We start from the raw sequence: 16055 nt of genomic DNA, 5'->3' as shown, positions 1-16055 counted from the left end.
AATGACAAGGAGTTCACTATAAAAATTTGTGAATATGTGGGCAGAATGTAATTTTGAACGGTAGCCCTCCACATCCACAAACACAAGGAAATATAGAACGCAGTAACCAAGAAGTCAAAAATACGCTCGAATCTCGGATGCTATTTTTTGCAGTATCAAAAAATGCATTGTATCGTCGAGTCATTGGCAAATTACCTTACCAAGCCTTATTTGGTAGCGAGCCTAAAACTAGTTTATGAAGTTCTGATGTTCCTAATAGTATTCTTTCATTGATTGAAACCAATGAGGAGCTAGAAAACACATCAACAATGATCAAAAAATTGTAAAGGACATAACAGACATCGAATATGATATTTCATGGCGGAGATTACAGTTCTGATAATTTGTTTAGCGAAAATACCGTTCTAATAGAATAACCACAATAATGATGATAATTATAATGATAGTAGTGAATGTCTAAATATAATGATGAAATATTAGAAAAACAGATATCTCTGCAAAAAGCTGTGACTAACCAATCATTATTTGATAATCAAGGATTTCAAAAGTGCTCATTAGGGTTGTAATCCAGCCAGCATCGAGCTGGCTGAATGGCAACTCTAATGTCAAACTATTTCTCCTAAAATGGGTACATTTACTGTAGTAGTGACCAAATGCAATTTCTCAATGCTCTAACTACATGAAAGAAAAGTCTGATTTTTACAAAATTTCAGTTTTAAATAAATACAAAATTTTAAAAAATGTGCTTGTCGGTTATTTTTACATATTGCATGTAATATTGTAAGACATGTGACAAATTCAAAATATAAAATGTGTATTGTTTTATACATAAACAATATACATCTTATCAACAAGATTTAAATAATTTAACAATTACAGTGGAACCTCGCTTAACAAGCATAATTCGTTTCGGAATCTTACTCGTAATGCAAAACGCTAGTTAAGCGAAACAATTTTTCCGATATAATTTAACGTAAAATAAGATAATCCATTCTGTGCCAAAAAAATACTCAAAAATTTTATGTATAACGTTTATTCAAAGAAAATTATACAATATACAATATTGTACAATATGTTAAGGAGCATGAATCACCATCTTTTCTTCTAGCACAGAATGAACCAACCTTGAATGCAAATTCAATTTGCAGAAAAAAAAAAAAAATCACAGATAATATATCTGATAAACACACCAAACGATATGTCAATATCCTCGGCTATGTAAAGGCTATAATTAAATATTAGAAATTAATTAATTTGACTTGAAGTAGGCAGTTATGTTCCCATCTTGTATGAAATTTAATAATTACAAATAATTAATTTTTAAATTAGACATTTCTAAAATTTAATTTTAAATTGGTAATAAATTTCTATTTAATCGTAGCCTTTACATAACCTAAGAATTTGGCATATTGTTTGGCGTGTTTATTATATAACAAGCTATAGTTGTTGATGTTTATACGTAATAGGCATGAACACGAGTTTAGAAAAATGTGTGATCACGAGTGACACTAAGATGCTAGCAGAACGAGTGCTAAACACAGACTGATGGAGCATGCACATAATCCAAGACGTCCCCTCTCTTGGTCACTCGTTATGCGAAACGTCACTTTTAAGCAAATCATATATTTTACAATTTGTTTTGCTTGTTATGCAAATTACTCATTATGCGAGGTGCTCGCTAGGCAAGGTTCCACTGTATATAAATCTTGATAATTATATAATGTATACACCATATTTACTCACATATAAGACAATCTTGTATATAGGATGATGTGTGACTAAAGATCAAAATAAAGAAAATTAAATTCGTTAATACAATTCTAATTTTATTTCATTTAATCAGAAATAAAATATCAAATACACGTAAATGCACACATTGTCCCACAAAAATTACTGGGATTTTCAACTTTAAGGAAAAATCTTGTAAAATCAACAACATAATTTGTTCATGTAAAGCTGGACAATAGGGAACCTTCTTTACTAATTCTTAACAGTTGAATCCACTCTCCATCAATTACACTTACAAATTTCTCCAAATTCTGATTTTTGAATAATCATCTCTTTTCATGTGGGAATGAATTAAAACTGATATTGGGCACCTGTGTGATTTTGGAATTTCTGTATTCAATTCAGTTTAAAAGCTTCGCTTTTCCTATTGGCTAGTCATCGTTACTCTTAACAATACACAAGAATGATTCAAATGACCCAGATAAAATACTTTTGTTTTGAAACACCAGAGGATAAGCATCTTATAAAAAGTGGAAATTCAGGGTTTACAAAAATTGTTGCAAAAATGCAAAAAATCCTTCGCTCACGTGTGTAGTACAACCTAGATTTTTGAAGCAGTGGAAAATGTATAAAAACCTCGTCTTATATGCGAGTAAATATGATATTTCCCGATAAAGGTAAATGAAAAGAACTGTAAACATTCAATTAGTAAACATTTTATCACATAATTAATGATTCCTTCTTTGTTTATTTCTATTTGTGTGTAGATGTAATAAATGGCTGTATAATGTGCAAGCAATAAAATAGTTTTATCTTTTAAATACAGTAGTTTTGTTAAATTACTAACTAGTTTATAATATATATACAAGTATACCTCGCCTTATGTCGGTAAATGGTTCCAAGAGAGGCGACGTAAGTCAAATTTACTTGTAGTTACGACGTAAGTCGAAACTACAATGGAAAACGCCAATAACGAGCAGTTAAAGACTGATAAATAAGACGACAACACAGAAACACAGATGTTTTCGTGTTTCGTTCTCTAGGATTTATGACGATTATATTAACATTTACTGTAAATGTACATATTTTAATATGATTTTATGTGCTTTTAACACTTTTCTAGTGATATTACAACTTCAATATTTGTGGCGGACGGATGTAAAGTCGAATAAAATGACTTACAGTTGATTTTCATTTTTCCATATACTTTTTTGACAAACGACATATAATCGAGAACGACGTAACTCAAAACAACGTAACTTGAAGTATGCCTGTATATATATATGACCTGCAGCTCGAACAATTAGTTTAATTATGGGACAACCAGAAATCTAGAGCTGGTTGTCTGCTAGACAACTAGAAGGTACTCTAAATTTCTAACCATATACATTACTTTTTTTTTAATCTTACAGTTTAAAAAAACTGTAAATTAATTTATTCTAGTTACTTCTAAATTTTCAAAAGTTATTTCACATTAAAATATATAATTTTAGTATTCTATATTAGTTTTTTTATGTTACCTGAAGGTGACTTGTTTAATTAAATAAACACTTTGACCTATTTAATGTCTTTCTTTGCTAAGAAATAAAAAGTATTGTTTTGAAGTAGTATCCAGTCTTAAACTTAAAAGAATGCTGCTGTCATAACTTGCACTTACTATTATCATCATCATAAGACATTCATATAATGAAGTCAAAACCCATGTTATGAGAATTTAAATTTATAAATCTAATGATACTTTACCTGATAATAATTAGCTTCACAATACTCAGCTACTTTTTCTAAATTTGTATGACTGTCTTGCAAACTCTGAAGACCTTCCGGAATTTCATTTTCCATTAAAGACACGAGATCAGCCATGGTGATTTTTATCTCTAACAAAGTAAAAATTCTTAAAATAATTTCTAATACAATATAAACTACTTTATTATTATTAAGTAAAATATATCTTTAAATTATTAATATATTTCTTACTGCTAAGATATATTTATGTTCTTATCACAACACTCCTTTCTTGTTGCTGAGAGAGTTTTATTGAAAACTAACGTTTTTAATAAAACTCTCAATAACAATAAATATTTACTGTTTAATATTAGTGTTGCAACAAATAGTATATTCGGCCACGAGCGTAGCCAAATACCAAATATTCGGCCAAGAGTGTAGCCGAATATCCGAATACTCGGACAAACTATTCGGCGTGATTAACGCACGTACGAAAATTGGCACGCAAACTGCATTATGGCAAGAACTCTGGTCTCTATTGGCCCGCTGTCACTATGCTTCGCCAATTGCTTTAATTCTTGACAGTTGTAGCATACAGACAAGAGCGTCACGGTGATAAGTGATGATATCAAATGTAGATAACAATGAAATGACCTTCTTTTTCCGTGTAAATAACGGAAAAAGAACAGAGAAGGACCGCAATATGAAAATGTGAAAATAAATATAAAACTGAGTTGATAACATAATCAAACAACTTGAGGCAGCTTATTGGCGCGAAATTCGCGGCCGTCAAGGCCAAATAATTGTTCTCGTGGACTTCGGAAAGCTACGTGCTTGTAATAAAAGTCACTTCGAATGCACAAGCGAAAGCCCGGGGCCAATCAGGCTACCAAGCTGTCTCGAATCTGTGAAATCATAACTGTGACTTATATCCTCGTCCTATCTGTCTCTTTTCTCCGTTATCACCAAGCTATAACTCACGTAATTGTAAAATGGGAAATCTACGACAGAAAAGTGATGAATCAAAAGTATTGTGCGTGCAAATTATAATGTATGCATAGGCATAGTGAACCAGAGCGATAGAGGAAAGAGAAAGGGAAGAGCAAAGACGAGCGCTTAAAAAGAAGGATAGGCAGGGTCAGATGTGCGACAATTCTCGAACAAATAGGTGTGTACGCGTGTTCATCTTTGTAATTATAAATTCTGAATAGATGTGAGTATTATTATTTTGTTTTTTTATTTTGTGCAGGTTATAAGTTATAAATAAACATAAACAAACAACGCTAACCCGATAACATTAAATCTAAATACCAAAATGATTAATTTACTGTGTTTTTGTTATTTCTTACTTCTGTTTTTAAATATTCGGTATTCGACCGAATAGCGAAAAATAGGCCGAACACCGAATAGTAACCGAATATTTGTTGCATCACTATTTAATATTTATGATATACGACTACTGCCGACATTTTCTCTCAAAACTGCAGCAAGCATTGATTTGCCTCATTTGAACAAATTCGCAACTTGTTAGTGCCCTTGGTTTGACAAATTGCAACCAAGTTAAAAAAAATCTAATTTATTAGATTTTTCATTCATTATTCCATTGTCAAATCAATCAATGTCAAAATAAAAATCAAACATTAGGATGTGTGAAAAAATTCGCAAAAAGAAAACAGTGTTATTCGTATACTAACTCATAAGACCACTGTTTTCATCATCCTTCCCCCACCTAACCTCACCAATCTCCCATTCACTCAAAAGCCCAAGCAACACCAGGCACATACGGCTAGTTCATAATAAAGCTTGTTTCCTAATAAAAGCTAAGCAGTTTTTAATTAGAATGAATGTAGGCATTATACAATTTATAGTAATGTATCTCAATTATGTAATTAAGGATCCTTGGCAACTAATGGGTCGTTAATCACATGTAACTGTAATGACTGGAACAATTTGGCAGTATATATAGATTAATGACTATTTTTTTTTAATACTTTTTAATTAGAAATTAAAACAAAGCTGACCTAAGACTAAATAAAACCACTGACATTACTAGCGCAAAACAACAAGTTTACCTATCTACCTGTAAATCATACTCAAGTTATTAAATTGATTGAAAGAAAAGCTTGAAAAAAAAAATATGTCATCTTTTTATAATTTTTATGCAAATGATGTTTATATTTCCTTATAAATTTATTAATTTAAAGCTGGAACTATCTTCTAATTACTAAAATTTACACCTTCCTCTCACTTTCCAGCATTTGCTGATTAAAAATGAACGTTTTTGGCTACCTTCAATGGCCTGCCTCAGGTTAAGCAGAATTCTATATCGAACGTCTACGACAGGTTTGAAGTTTGGAATAGTGCCATTTTTCTTTGACGCAATTGTCTCCAAATTAAAATATACTATTTTTACATAGAGATTAATATAGTTTTAACAAATTAATTGAATAATTACAAATAGAAATATTAACATGCCTCAAATATATAATAAAACTGAAAAACTAAAAAATTAAATTATTTGGCAAGATGTAAATTTCTAATATTGCATGTATTATTGCTTGCTGCTATTTTTTAAGGTGTTATCTAATATAGATTGCCATGCCTTACATATGGATATAGATTCTTTTCTTTAATTCCCTATAAATAATATAAATATCATCATCATCATCACATAAAATCCATTTTATTAGTTAAACCAACTGAAGTGCCAAATTATTAGGCTATTATATGGCTAAATTAATGATTAAAAACTAATTTTTCCAGAGGTAGAGGTTTAACATTAATTTTTAATTTAGAATTTTCTGGAAGATGAGTTGCCAAAGTAAAAGCATTAGTTGGTTGAATGTCACGTATGGAGTTACAGGCTATAGGCACTGAATTCTTCCCCAGTCAGTGCCACGAATAATCAGTATTATCATACCCAAATTAATAGTTCTGGAAGTAAACTGGGCATGGTAACTGGAGTGGATGGAGAACTGGGCAGTGTAAAGGCAACACATTTGCATGGTAAGCAAGAGCCCCATGCAAATATGCTCCCTGTTTTGGGCCAATTTTCTTCCAAAAAATTGTAAATTAAAAATTAAAACAAGATAGTGGCATAACTGCCTACCTTTAAACAAATTAATTAAATTTGTTTAAAAGTAAATTAATTTATTAAACTACTTTATTTAATTAAAAAAAGCCATCTTATTCCATCTATTTCTATGTATATAATAAACACCTAAAAGCCCAATGCATCGATACTAAACCATACAATTGACATAATTAATCCGGCTATATAGCCCAATTAATCAGCTATACAACCCACTTATCACTGAGATTAGAGCTAGTGACAGTTTTAAGAACAACTACAAATTTCTCTAATAATTTCATACTGAACTGCTCAATATCGCTTATAGTTAGACCCAATATCTAGTTTAGTTCACTCAATTTGTATGAGTGAAAACTTGATTTTTTCATTATGCTTACAAAGAGAAGCACTTTATGCAATCTAGTCGTATCTCTTACAAACTAACTTAACAATTTATCTATTTGAACATCAATAGTAAATTTTTGTTTTAAAAATGAATTTATATTATGTCTTTAAGTGTTTCTAACGTCCCCTTGTGTCTTCCTCTTCTCCTAAATGGGCATTAGCATACACTTTGCAAATCATAGACTTAGAGTAAGATGAAAACAGCATCTTATATTTAATAATATACTCATTATGTGATGGAAAATAAAATATTAAATCTTGTCATTGAGATATGACATTATTGGTCCCACAAAGTAGTGTATTTACTGAATATATGATACATTTGGAGATGATGACAGTATTTATGACTAACAAAATTACTCATTTCCTAGGAATGCAGAAGCATTACTGTTCCAATCTTATAATTTATCATTCTTGAACTGTGATTATTAATAAATAATATATGCTCAATATCGTTTACTAAAGTTATATTTGTTTCAGAAAAAATAAATGATGATTTTTTAAATGTTCTTTTCACTATATTTGTCTATTTTTTTCTTTCCTTCTTTCTCTACCTCTCTCACAACCGAAATGATGATATTTAGCTGAATAGTTTGGCTTTGAGTAATTATTTATTCCAAATATCAAATTGTTGCCGAATATACTCAAATACCAAGTAATGCCGAATATTTGGTTAAACACTAACGAATACAAATACTTCTGAGCTGGTATTAAGATTTTTTAATTTCTTACTTTCAAGGAATTAATAATTCTGGTGGATGTTTATAAATAAAAAACACAAGAAAAATTTCTTCGTTAATGATCCTGCATCTTAACTCGAGCTTACAGTTCAAGTGCTTTGCCTTCTTTTTTATTATTAATAATTTTCTTTTATCTACGTCGATCGCTGTCCTCATTTTAGCTGTTATCAATACATTATCGTCAAAATTAAACGCTTAGTAATACTTAAGATAATTAAAATTTATTTCAAATGCAATCTGAAAATGTAAAATAACTATCAGGAAACTGATTCTTAGATATACATATTACTCATTAACAACTAATTAAATGTTGTAGAGATGTAATTTATCAAAAATGAAAGTAAACATAGAACAAATATAAATAAATAATATTTATTTATTAAAAGAATATTGAATCATTAACATTTTACATTACACGCACATTATTTTGACATTTAACGTGACATAATAATAAAAATGAAATTAACAACAATAGGGTATTTAATATTAAAATCATCCACTTTAATAAATAAATAATTATGATTTAAACACTTTCCACATGTTCAAAAGTGTCAATCTTTGCAAAGTTATTTTTGGAACGTGTATGATGTATTAAAATGCACAAGGCTCTTGCATGTTAAATAAAATTAACTGAAAACACTCATTTAGAATTTCTATTTCGAAAAGACTAAGAATTAAGATAAAATAAATAAAATGAATAGAGCCTGAAGTTTAGGTACCCATCTACTGTATAGTTTGTTATCCAGTAGAAGTGATAGAATCAGGTTATCCAGTCTAACTTTAAGTACAGGTATAGTAAGGTTATTAGATCTTTGTTCCCTTGTAATACTCTATACAACAGATTATCCTAGAATTTTCATGAATGTTCCATCCCTTATATATTACAAGTTACTTTAAAACTCATTGCATTCTTTAGGAAGAATGGATATTTGCTACTAATTTTAGCAAATATTCTTATTCTTAAATAGAAGGTTTGCCCTTCCTCCACTTTAAGATTAGTAGTTACAGATAGGACAACTTGTAAACTGTAAGGACATTCTGGAGTTTATACTTTTCCAATCTCCCATCCAACCCAAAGTTTTATTTGTCACTACATCACAATAGCTTTGAGACAAAAAAGTGGCTATGTGAAGTCCGTCTACAAAGAATTACCAAATAGATATTAGAAGAGTATCCCCCACATTGAAACAATGTCACTCTACTTAAGAGATTATCTGATCCTAAACAGATTTCTTTGATGGGAAATCCTATACATAAGACAGTTAAAGCCTATAAACACACCTAAATTACATCCTCCAGATTTCTGGTTAATCTTAAATAAAATAAATGGAGCAAATCATGTATGTAGTTTTATCTATTTTACCTTAATTCTTAATGGGTTGTAAATGGAAATTCCAATCAACTGTTTTGGATTAATTCAATTAGACTTTGTATTCTTTAATATATCATTCTTGTTTCAAAGCTAGCATTTTCAACATTTTTAAAAATTTTTTGGTACAATCGAAACCACATTGTTATTTATATTTGGTATATTGGCACGATGAAGTGGCACTAAATAAAAATGGAAAACTCGCCCGGTGTTGATTAAGCACTTCATTGTGCAAGTATACCATATTTTTAAGAATGTTGAAAATGTTCAAATTGTTATTTATTTAAGTGGACGATTTTAATAATAAATAATGGATTAATTTACCTTTATAATATACAGTCAAACCTGTTTTTATGCGCTCTTTTTATGTGAGATTTTTATTTGTGCGATTTTTTTAATGCGAATTTTTAATTTGTGCGGTATAGTTGGCGACTAGTCTCGTGCGATTCGTCATGTCTTACGTTGACTTATTATAGCTAAATAAACTTATTATAGCATAAATGCACTTATTATAGTAATATTATTGCATGAATATGCAAAAAATGAAATAATTTACTTTTTAAGTCAACAAAACACCACCTGGACAAAAATATGTAAAACAGACGATAGACCAGACGATGCAGTCAAGTGCTGACATCTGTTGTCAATAAATTCTATTTCGTACGGTTTTGAGTTATTTTCTATGTGAGACTTTTTTATGCGGTCCCTGTTGACCGCATAAAAAAATATTTTTTTAATTGTGTTGCGAAAACTATTATTTACAGCCATTCGTGAAGTTTCGTGAGATTTTTTTTCATGCGTTTTTTTTAATGCAGTCCCTATCCCCCGCATAAAAACAGGTTTCACTGTACATAATAACGATTGTTTAGTAAAGTGATGTAACATAATGAAGTTACATACCATTTTTAGAAAGAATTATTGTTCAAAAGTTAATAACTAGAAATTAAAAAGTCCAAACAGTAAATGTACATGATTTTAAAAAGACAAGTAATTCTAGAAACACCTGAAACTGTTTTCAAGGACACTAAACTACTTTTCTACATAAACACAACCTTGTTTCGTAAGATGAAATTAAAGCATAATTTTAATGTTTCCATATGTTAATTTTGACTTTTATACTAATAAATATAAATAATGTATTTAAAAAACAAAGTACAGTCAAACCTGTTTTTATGCGCTCTTTTTATGTGCGATTTTTATTTGTGCGAACAAACACTTTTCTAAAGTTCAGAATTGCATTAGTTAAAATAAAAGATCAATTGGAAAAATCTTCACATTTTCCTGTAACTAAACATTCTTTTATATTTGAAAATGTATATAATAAACAAACAATTAGTCCAACTAGTAATATTTACTTATTAGGCTATTAATAAATAATAATTTAAAACCTGACTAGGTGCTGTAGGTCAGGTAATCAAATGGCATTCCTTTGCCAACCATCTCATACCTAGCCTGTTGGCGAGCTTTGTATTGGCAAAATGTTTAATTCTGGAATGCATCTTATCCACCCAGTTCCCTTCAACCATCGAGCATTATGTTATAATACAGTACTCACTTAGGTGCTTCTCATATGTCTCACGCTTCATCATAACCATGAGTTTGGCCTTGTCAGCTCTGACTTCATGGTTATGATGAAGCGTGAGACATATGAGAAGCACCTAAAGTGAATACTTTACCATAACACAATGCTCGGAGGTAGAAGAGAACTGGGTGGATAAGATGCATTCCAGAATTAAACGTTTTGTCAATACAAAGCTCGCCAACAGGCAAAGTATGAGATGGTTGGCGAAGGAATCCCTGGAAGTTAAAGACCTAAGAGAAAAATTAAGACGAAAATCAAATGGCAATTCAGACAATCCAATGGAGTATATACACATTGTGGGGTTCCAAACGGGGGGGAGTATTCAAACCATCCCGCCCCTGCCACCAGTTTGGGGTTCGGGGCCGTTAAGATTTATATTACGCACGTTTTGGGTAGAGTCCTGCCACCAGGTGTGTTTTACTGGACACACCACCAATTGAAATGAAGTAAATGACTAAGGTGCAAGGGTAAGAGTCACTCCGAAGTCCAGGAATGAGCTTCTCAGGAGAAAGATACAGAGTCAGATATAATCAATTAAAGGGAATTTATTAGCAAAAAACATGAAAGTTCAGAACAAACTTATCAAATCCGATTTTTGGAAATTTGCCTATCTTTACCTATACAATGAGGAGGTACCTAACGGGGGTATTCGAACTATGCAACTCACAACATACCAGGTAAACAAGATGTTTTCTCTCGTCTGTTCAGACAGTCAGTCAGTCTCTTGATCCTGTTTCACTCTCTCTTTCTTGCTTGTACTGTTCTGGTACTGTCTGGACTGGACTGGACTGCACTCTCTGGCTGCTTAGGTCCTGTGTCTGTCTGTCTGTCTGTCTCTGGTCTACTCTCTCGTCTGTTGTCCTGAGTTTGCTCTCACTTACTGCCTGTCTTGAGTATATTTCTCTCTGAGTATGAGAATAATTTTTGTCGGGTTGGAGCTCTCCTTTTAAATACTTCCAGCCTGAGAAGGTTAGTCATCCAGTGATGATTTATGGGTGGTGTCATCATCGTAGCTGAGATGATTGTTTTTTTTTTTTTTTGTTTGTTTATTTGGTAATGACATCTAACTTTTGCAGAGTCATCCTTGCTTTGGTGTGACTCATCTTGTGTTGTGGCAGTTCTCATCATTATTCATTGATTGCTTTGAGTAAGTTCTTCATTTGATGTGTAAACATTATAGAAATCCGAAAGGGGGAACGACGTTTCCCATTTTTATGTTTATGATCCTTTATAAATTAGTATAATTACTTGATTGCTTCGTCCTCTTTTCCTTGGCATGTTGTGAGATTTGAATAATAAACCGTTTTATTCTAATTTGTTTATTTCAATCATTTTAAGTTGATATTAAAAATTTGGAAAAGGGGGAGTCCCTAGATCGGCAAAATAGGCGAATTTCCTCTTACAACTTCGGTTGTTGTTTAAGATACAGTTAAAGTTTTAACAAAGTTCACACGAATACATAATTAGCAAAAAAAAGTAAAAATAAGTGATTAAGCAAAAATTATTATATTACAAATGTCGTAAATAGTAGTTCACAAATGCTAACATCGAGGTATTTTTGGAGGGGGGAAATGGTGGTCCTTACAACATCCACAATTAATTTCAAATGACCAAATAGAAATAATTAGATATTTTTCACAGATAGATAAGTCTATTTATTTTTGTTAGAATGCATTACTTGCCATCTGGCAAATTTCATTCAATAATCCTACAAAAAAACCCAAGTCCATCAACAGCAAAGGGAGCCGGGGATTTTTCTTGAACCTAAGAATATAATATAGAGCCCCCGTAGTCGTTCCTATCTCTATAAGTTAACATTATATTTACTAACAAAAACAAATCTCTAAGTCTGTTTTTATTGATAAATATTCTACATAAAAGCATTTTTTCACAATAAATAAATTAAAAAGTGACAAAAAGAGTCCATTCTATCCACTCTCGGGCCCCGTACAAGCTCTTCGCTCCCACTTTCTACTAAGTTGAAGATTGCATAAATCTGTTACGTCTATACGTGCGGAAAGACAATCCCACATACTTTATTATACTTCATTGAAATATATAAATCATTATTCCATAGTATATTCTTTTTATAATTACAAGTCAAAATTATATTTTTAAAATATTTACATATTATTTGCAGGTGACGTCACTAGAACGATAACCGCCACCTCGACACAAGAAAGAAGAAACGAACCCATTTAAAATACATACAACTATACACAAAAAAGTGAATAAAAACATATATACCAATAAAACAATAACAATATCACAAATTAATCACAACAGTAGGTAACGATTTACGGGGTATAAAGTGTCAATTTGCAGAACTATTTATATTTTTGATATTCTAGGTGCAATTTGTCCCGGACCAATCTACGATAACGACAGAAGATTTAACGGAGACGTTAAGACGGCAGCGATAACGTAAAAGCACGGAGACCGTCTAGCATTTACGCGGTCCTTAAATTAGCATAACAAAGTCCGAGCGTCATTACGTTAGACATAATTACGTCAGAAAGACGTAAGCGAACACGATCGACATCCGGAGCACGGAGTCGTCGGTAAAGGACCAAACTTACGTCATCAAAGAGCATACGGAATAGATTATTGATTTTCGCAACACACAAATCTAAGCTTACTCGTAATTAAGAATAAATTTCTCATTCTTAAGACGAAGAATCACGCATCGTGTCACAAATCGAAGGAAATAATGCAAAATGGCCACACCCTAACACCAGTTTTTCCATTTAGAAAGAACAAATCATCAAAACATCTTACGGATGAATTCGGAAATATCTTATACACAAATGATTGTTTCTCCCGTTCATAAACGACCTGTAGAAACTGTAAACTGAAAAACGCCAAGTCGTACGAGACGAAACCACTTTCACTAACCACACGTTTATTTAATTATTGCTCCGATTACGTGACTTACGTTTCATTTCATAAACATTCTGGTTATTTTTCGGATAATTTATACTCACGTTTTCGATATTTGGCACTTAGCACTTCATCTTCCTTGGAATAACTGTTATCCTCCACGCGTCCAAGATGGCGGAAGAAGAAAACGTGTTGCCACACAGTTTTCGTTAAATTTTAATTGCGTAATTTATTTCCGTTTCTCTTACTATTTTATCAGTATTAATTATTATTAAAACTTATTTCCACGCAGAATTTTTAGCTAGAAAAATTTTATTTTCAGTTATAATTCAGAATATTTGCCTTTGTTTCGTAATCAGACGCTAGAAGTGTCTCCGATCCGAAGATTATTTGGTGATTTCAGAATTGTTTGTTACAATGTCTTACTTTTAATAAAATTGGAAGCGTGGGGTAAAACTGAGATGAACGTATCATGAAAATTATTTAAGAAGCGAATAAAGGAAAAAACGCAAGAACTAAGTCTTAAGATATTTGTTTGTTTTATCAAGTTATAGCAAGGCAACAGTTGGGATGCCTTCCGGGAGGGCCTTTTAATGGTAACTGGCACCTATTCAGGCAATACAGACGCGGATAAAACCCGGAAAACTCCACGTGGACAACCAGAATTGACCAGGCGCGAACTCAAGACCGAACTCCCAGTGCTCGAGGAACGGAACCGCTTTGCCACGGGTGGGCCTAAGTCTTATGAACTCGGTTCTTTAGAAGCGAGAGTTTATATGCTTTCGTACTAGAAAATAAAAATGATTGGATGGTCGCAGCTCGGGTTTTTCTATCCTAGCTGCGAACATCCGGTCGGGATCCCGAAATTGGATGTTTTATAACCATTTAAATTTCCCAAGAAATTCTTCTTATCCCGAAAATTCTCGCAACTTCTTTAAAAATTTAGTTTTTCTTTATTTTATTTCGAGTCGAGAAATTTTGTTAATAGAAGGTATGGAGTAATCAGATCCGCTAAACTTTAGAAGATCGGATGACTCCATTAGCAATTGTATTCTACCGTTCGAAAAATATTCGAGGGGTGCATTCTTTTATTCCTCCGCGTAATAGCGTTAGCGGCATCCGTTTAAAAATTCCTGTGAAACGCGTTTCTAAAATTCGGTGGGAGTGCGTCGGAAGACAAAAACGTCCGCTTGTAGCAGTAGTTTACGGTGGAAAGCAACATGGCTGAAATGGTTTCGTTTAAGGGTCCATTATGTGGTTTTATAAATGAAAATTTAGAAGTTGTGAAAGCACAAGTTAGCGCACGCGGTGGTATAAGTGTGTACTGGAATATTTTCGAATGGTAACCGGCATTCTAATTTCTTTTTCGTAACTATGTTGAATACTCTATCGGCAAGATTTTATGGTTAAATTTTAAAATTGAGACCATTCTTTTGTATTTAAAAACGTATATTTTAAAATCATACATTCTTCTATTACGATACTATCGATAATACGGGCGCCGCCATCTTTGTTTCTTTCATGGTTTCTAAGGCATGGCTCCTAAATGCCTACAAACAAAAACGCACTCCCGTAGTAGCGGAGACGCACAGAGACTTCGCTATCCTCGAATTTGGACTTTCCCGAATTTGTCCGTGCTCAAATATGTCTTCTAAATTGTATTTTTCCTCGTATTTGTACTCTTCAACTGTGTCTCCTGTAATTGTATCCGTTGCTTACTTCACCATATTAATTCACGCAATATGTGACAAATGCCGGAAACACGAAAAGATGAAGTGTTAATACAAAAAATTGAAGACAGTTTATTTCCGAAATTTCTTGTAAACTACAGAATTTTCGACAAAAAAATTGCATTGAACGAAATTGTAAGTGGCATTATCATTAAGAAAATACAAATTTTGATAAATGTCGATAAGCATTGTTTATCGCTTCCAGGTTGGTCAAATTTTATGAAAAAGATGGAGTTGAAGAAGTGGACAGAACTGATTCTGAACTAATCGAATTAAACGGAAGCGCTACAGTTGCAGAAGATTATGAATCAATTTAATATTTCTACAAGATGTTCTCTGGCAATGCTTGGAGTTGAATCATTTCGGGAATTTCTAAATTTATAATTTTTGCATGAAGATAGTTTAGTGAAAAATATAAATGTATACTTCAATATCACGACTGGGTGTATTCGTAGACACTTGGCAATTTTCATCATCAACTGTTTATTCCAGAACTTTATTTGCCGAGACGCTTTTCGAGCCTTAGCCCCTTCTCGGTCGGCTACATAATAAAACATAAATATAAATTCCTTATAACATAGTATTCTGTTATGATAATTAAAGACATGCCATTACATCCCGGAATAACATATATATGACAATCGAAAATACATCTAGTTCACTGTTGAATACAATCAATTATTAAAACTTTAGCAATTAAAAACATGTTATTATTTTTACTAAAGACTAAATTTCTACTAAACATATATCCAGAAAGAATAATTAAAATCTAGGAGAGTAAAATCAACAATACAAGGCTGGAAAATAAACAACAGCAAAAATAAAGACA

General features: G+C 31.9%; 1 protein-coding gene across 3 annotated transcripts in view; it reads right to left on the bottom strand.

Annotated features, from left to right (window-relative positions):
* Positions 1–13662, bottom strand: part of Abi (tyrosine kinase Abl) — a 29239-nt gene extending 15577 nt beyond the window's left edge. For all 3 annotated transcript variants that reach the window (XM_067270997.1, XM_067270998.1, XM_067270999.1), the window contains exons 1-2: positions 13601–13662; positions 3472–3602 (exon numbers count right to left, since the gene is read on the bottom strand). In XM_067270997.1, the coding sequence (XP_067127098.1) occupies positions 3472–3588 (117 nt within the window). In that variant the 5' untranslated portion in view covers positions 3589–3602; positions 13601–13662. The remainder of the gene's footprint in view (positions 1–3471; positions 3603–13600) is intronic.
* Positions 13663–16055: the final 2393 nt, after the last annotated feature.

The sequence above is a fragment of the Centruroides vittatus genome, unplaced genomic scaffold, assembly GCF_030686945.1.
Source record: "Centruroides vittatus isolate TY-2023 unplaced genomic scaffold, ASM3068694v2 contig_390, whole genome shotgun sequence".
NCBI lineage: Eukaryota > Metazoa > Arthropoda > Arachnida > Scorpiones > Buthidae > Centruroides > Centruroides vittatus.
Note: the sequence above shows the minus strand (reverse complement) of the source record. Positions and strands in the feature narration are given on the sequence as shown.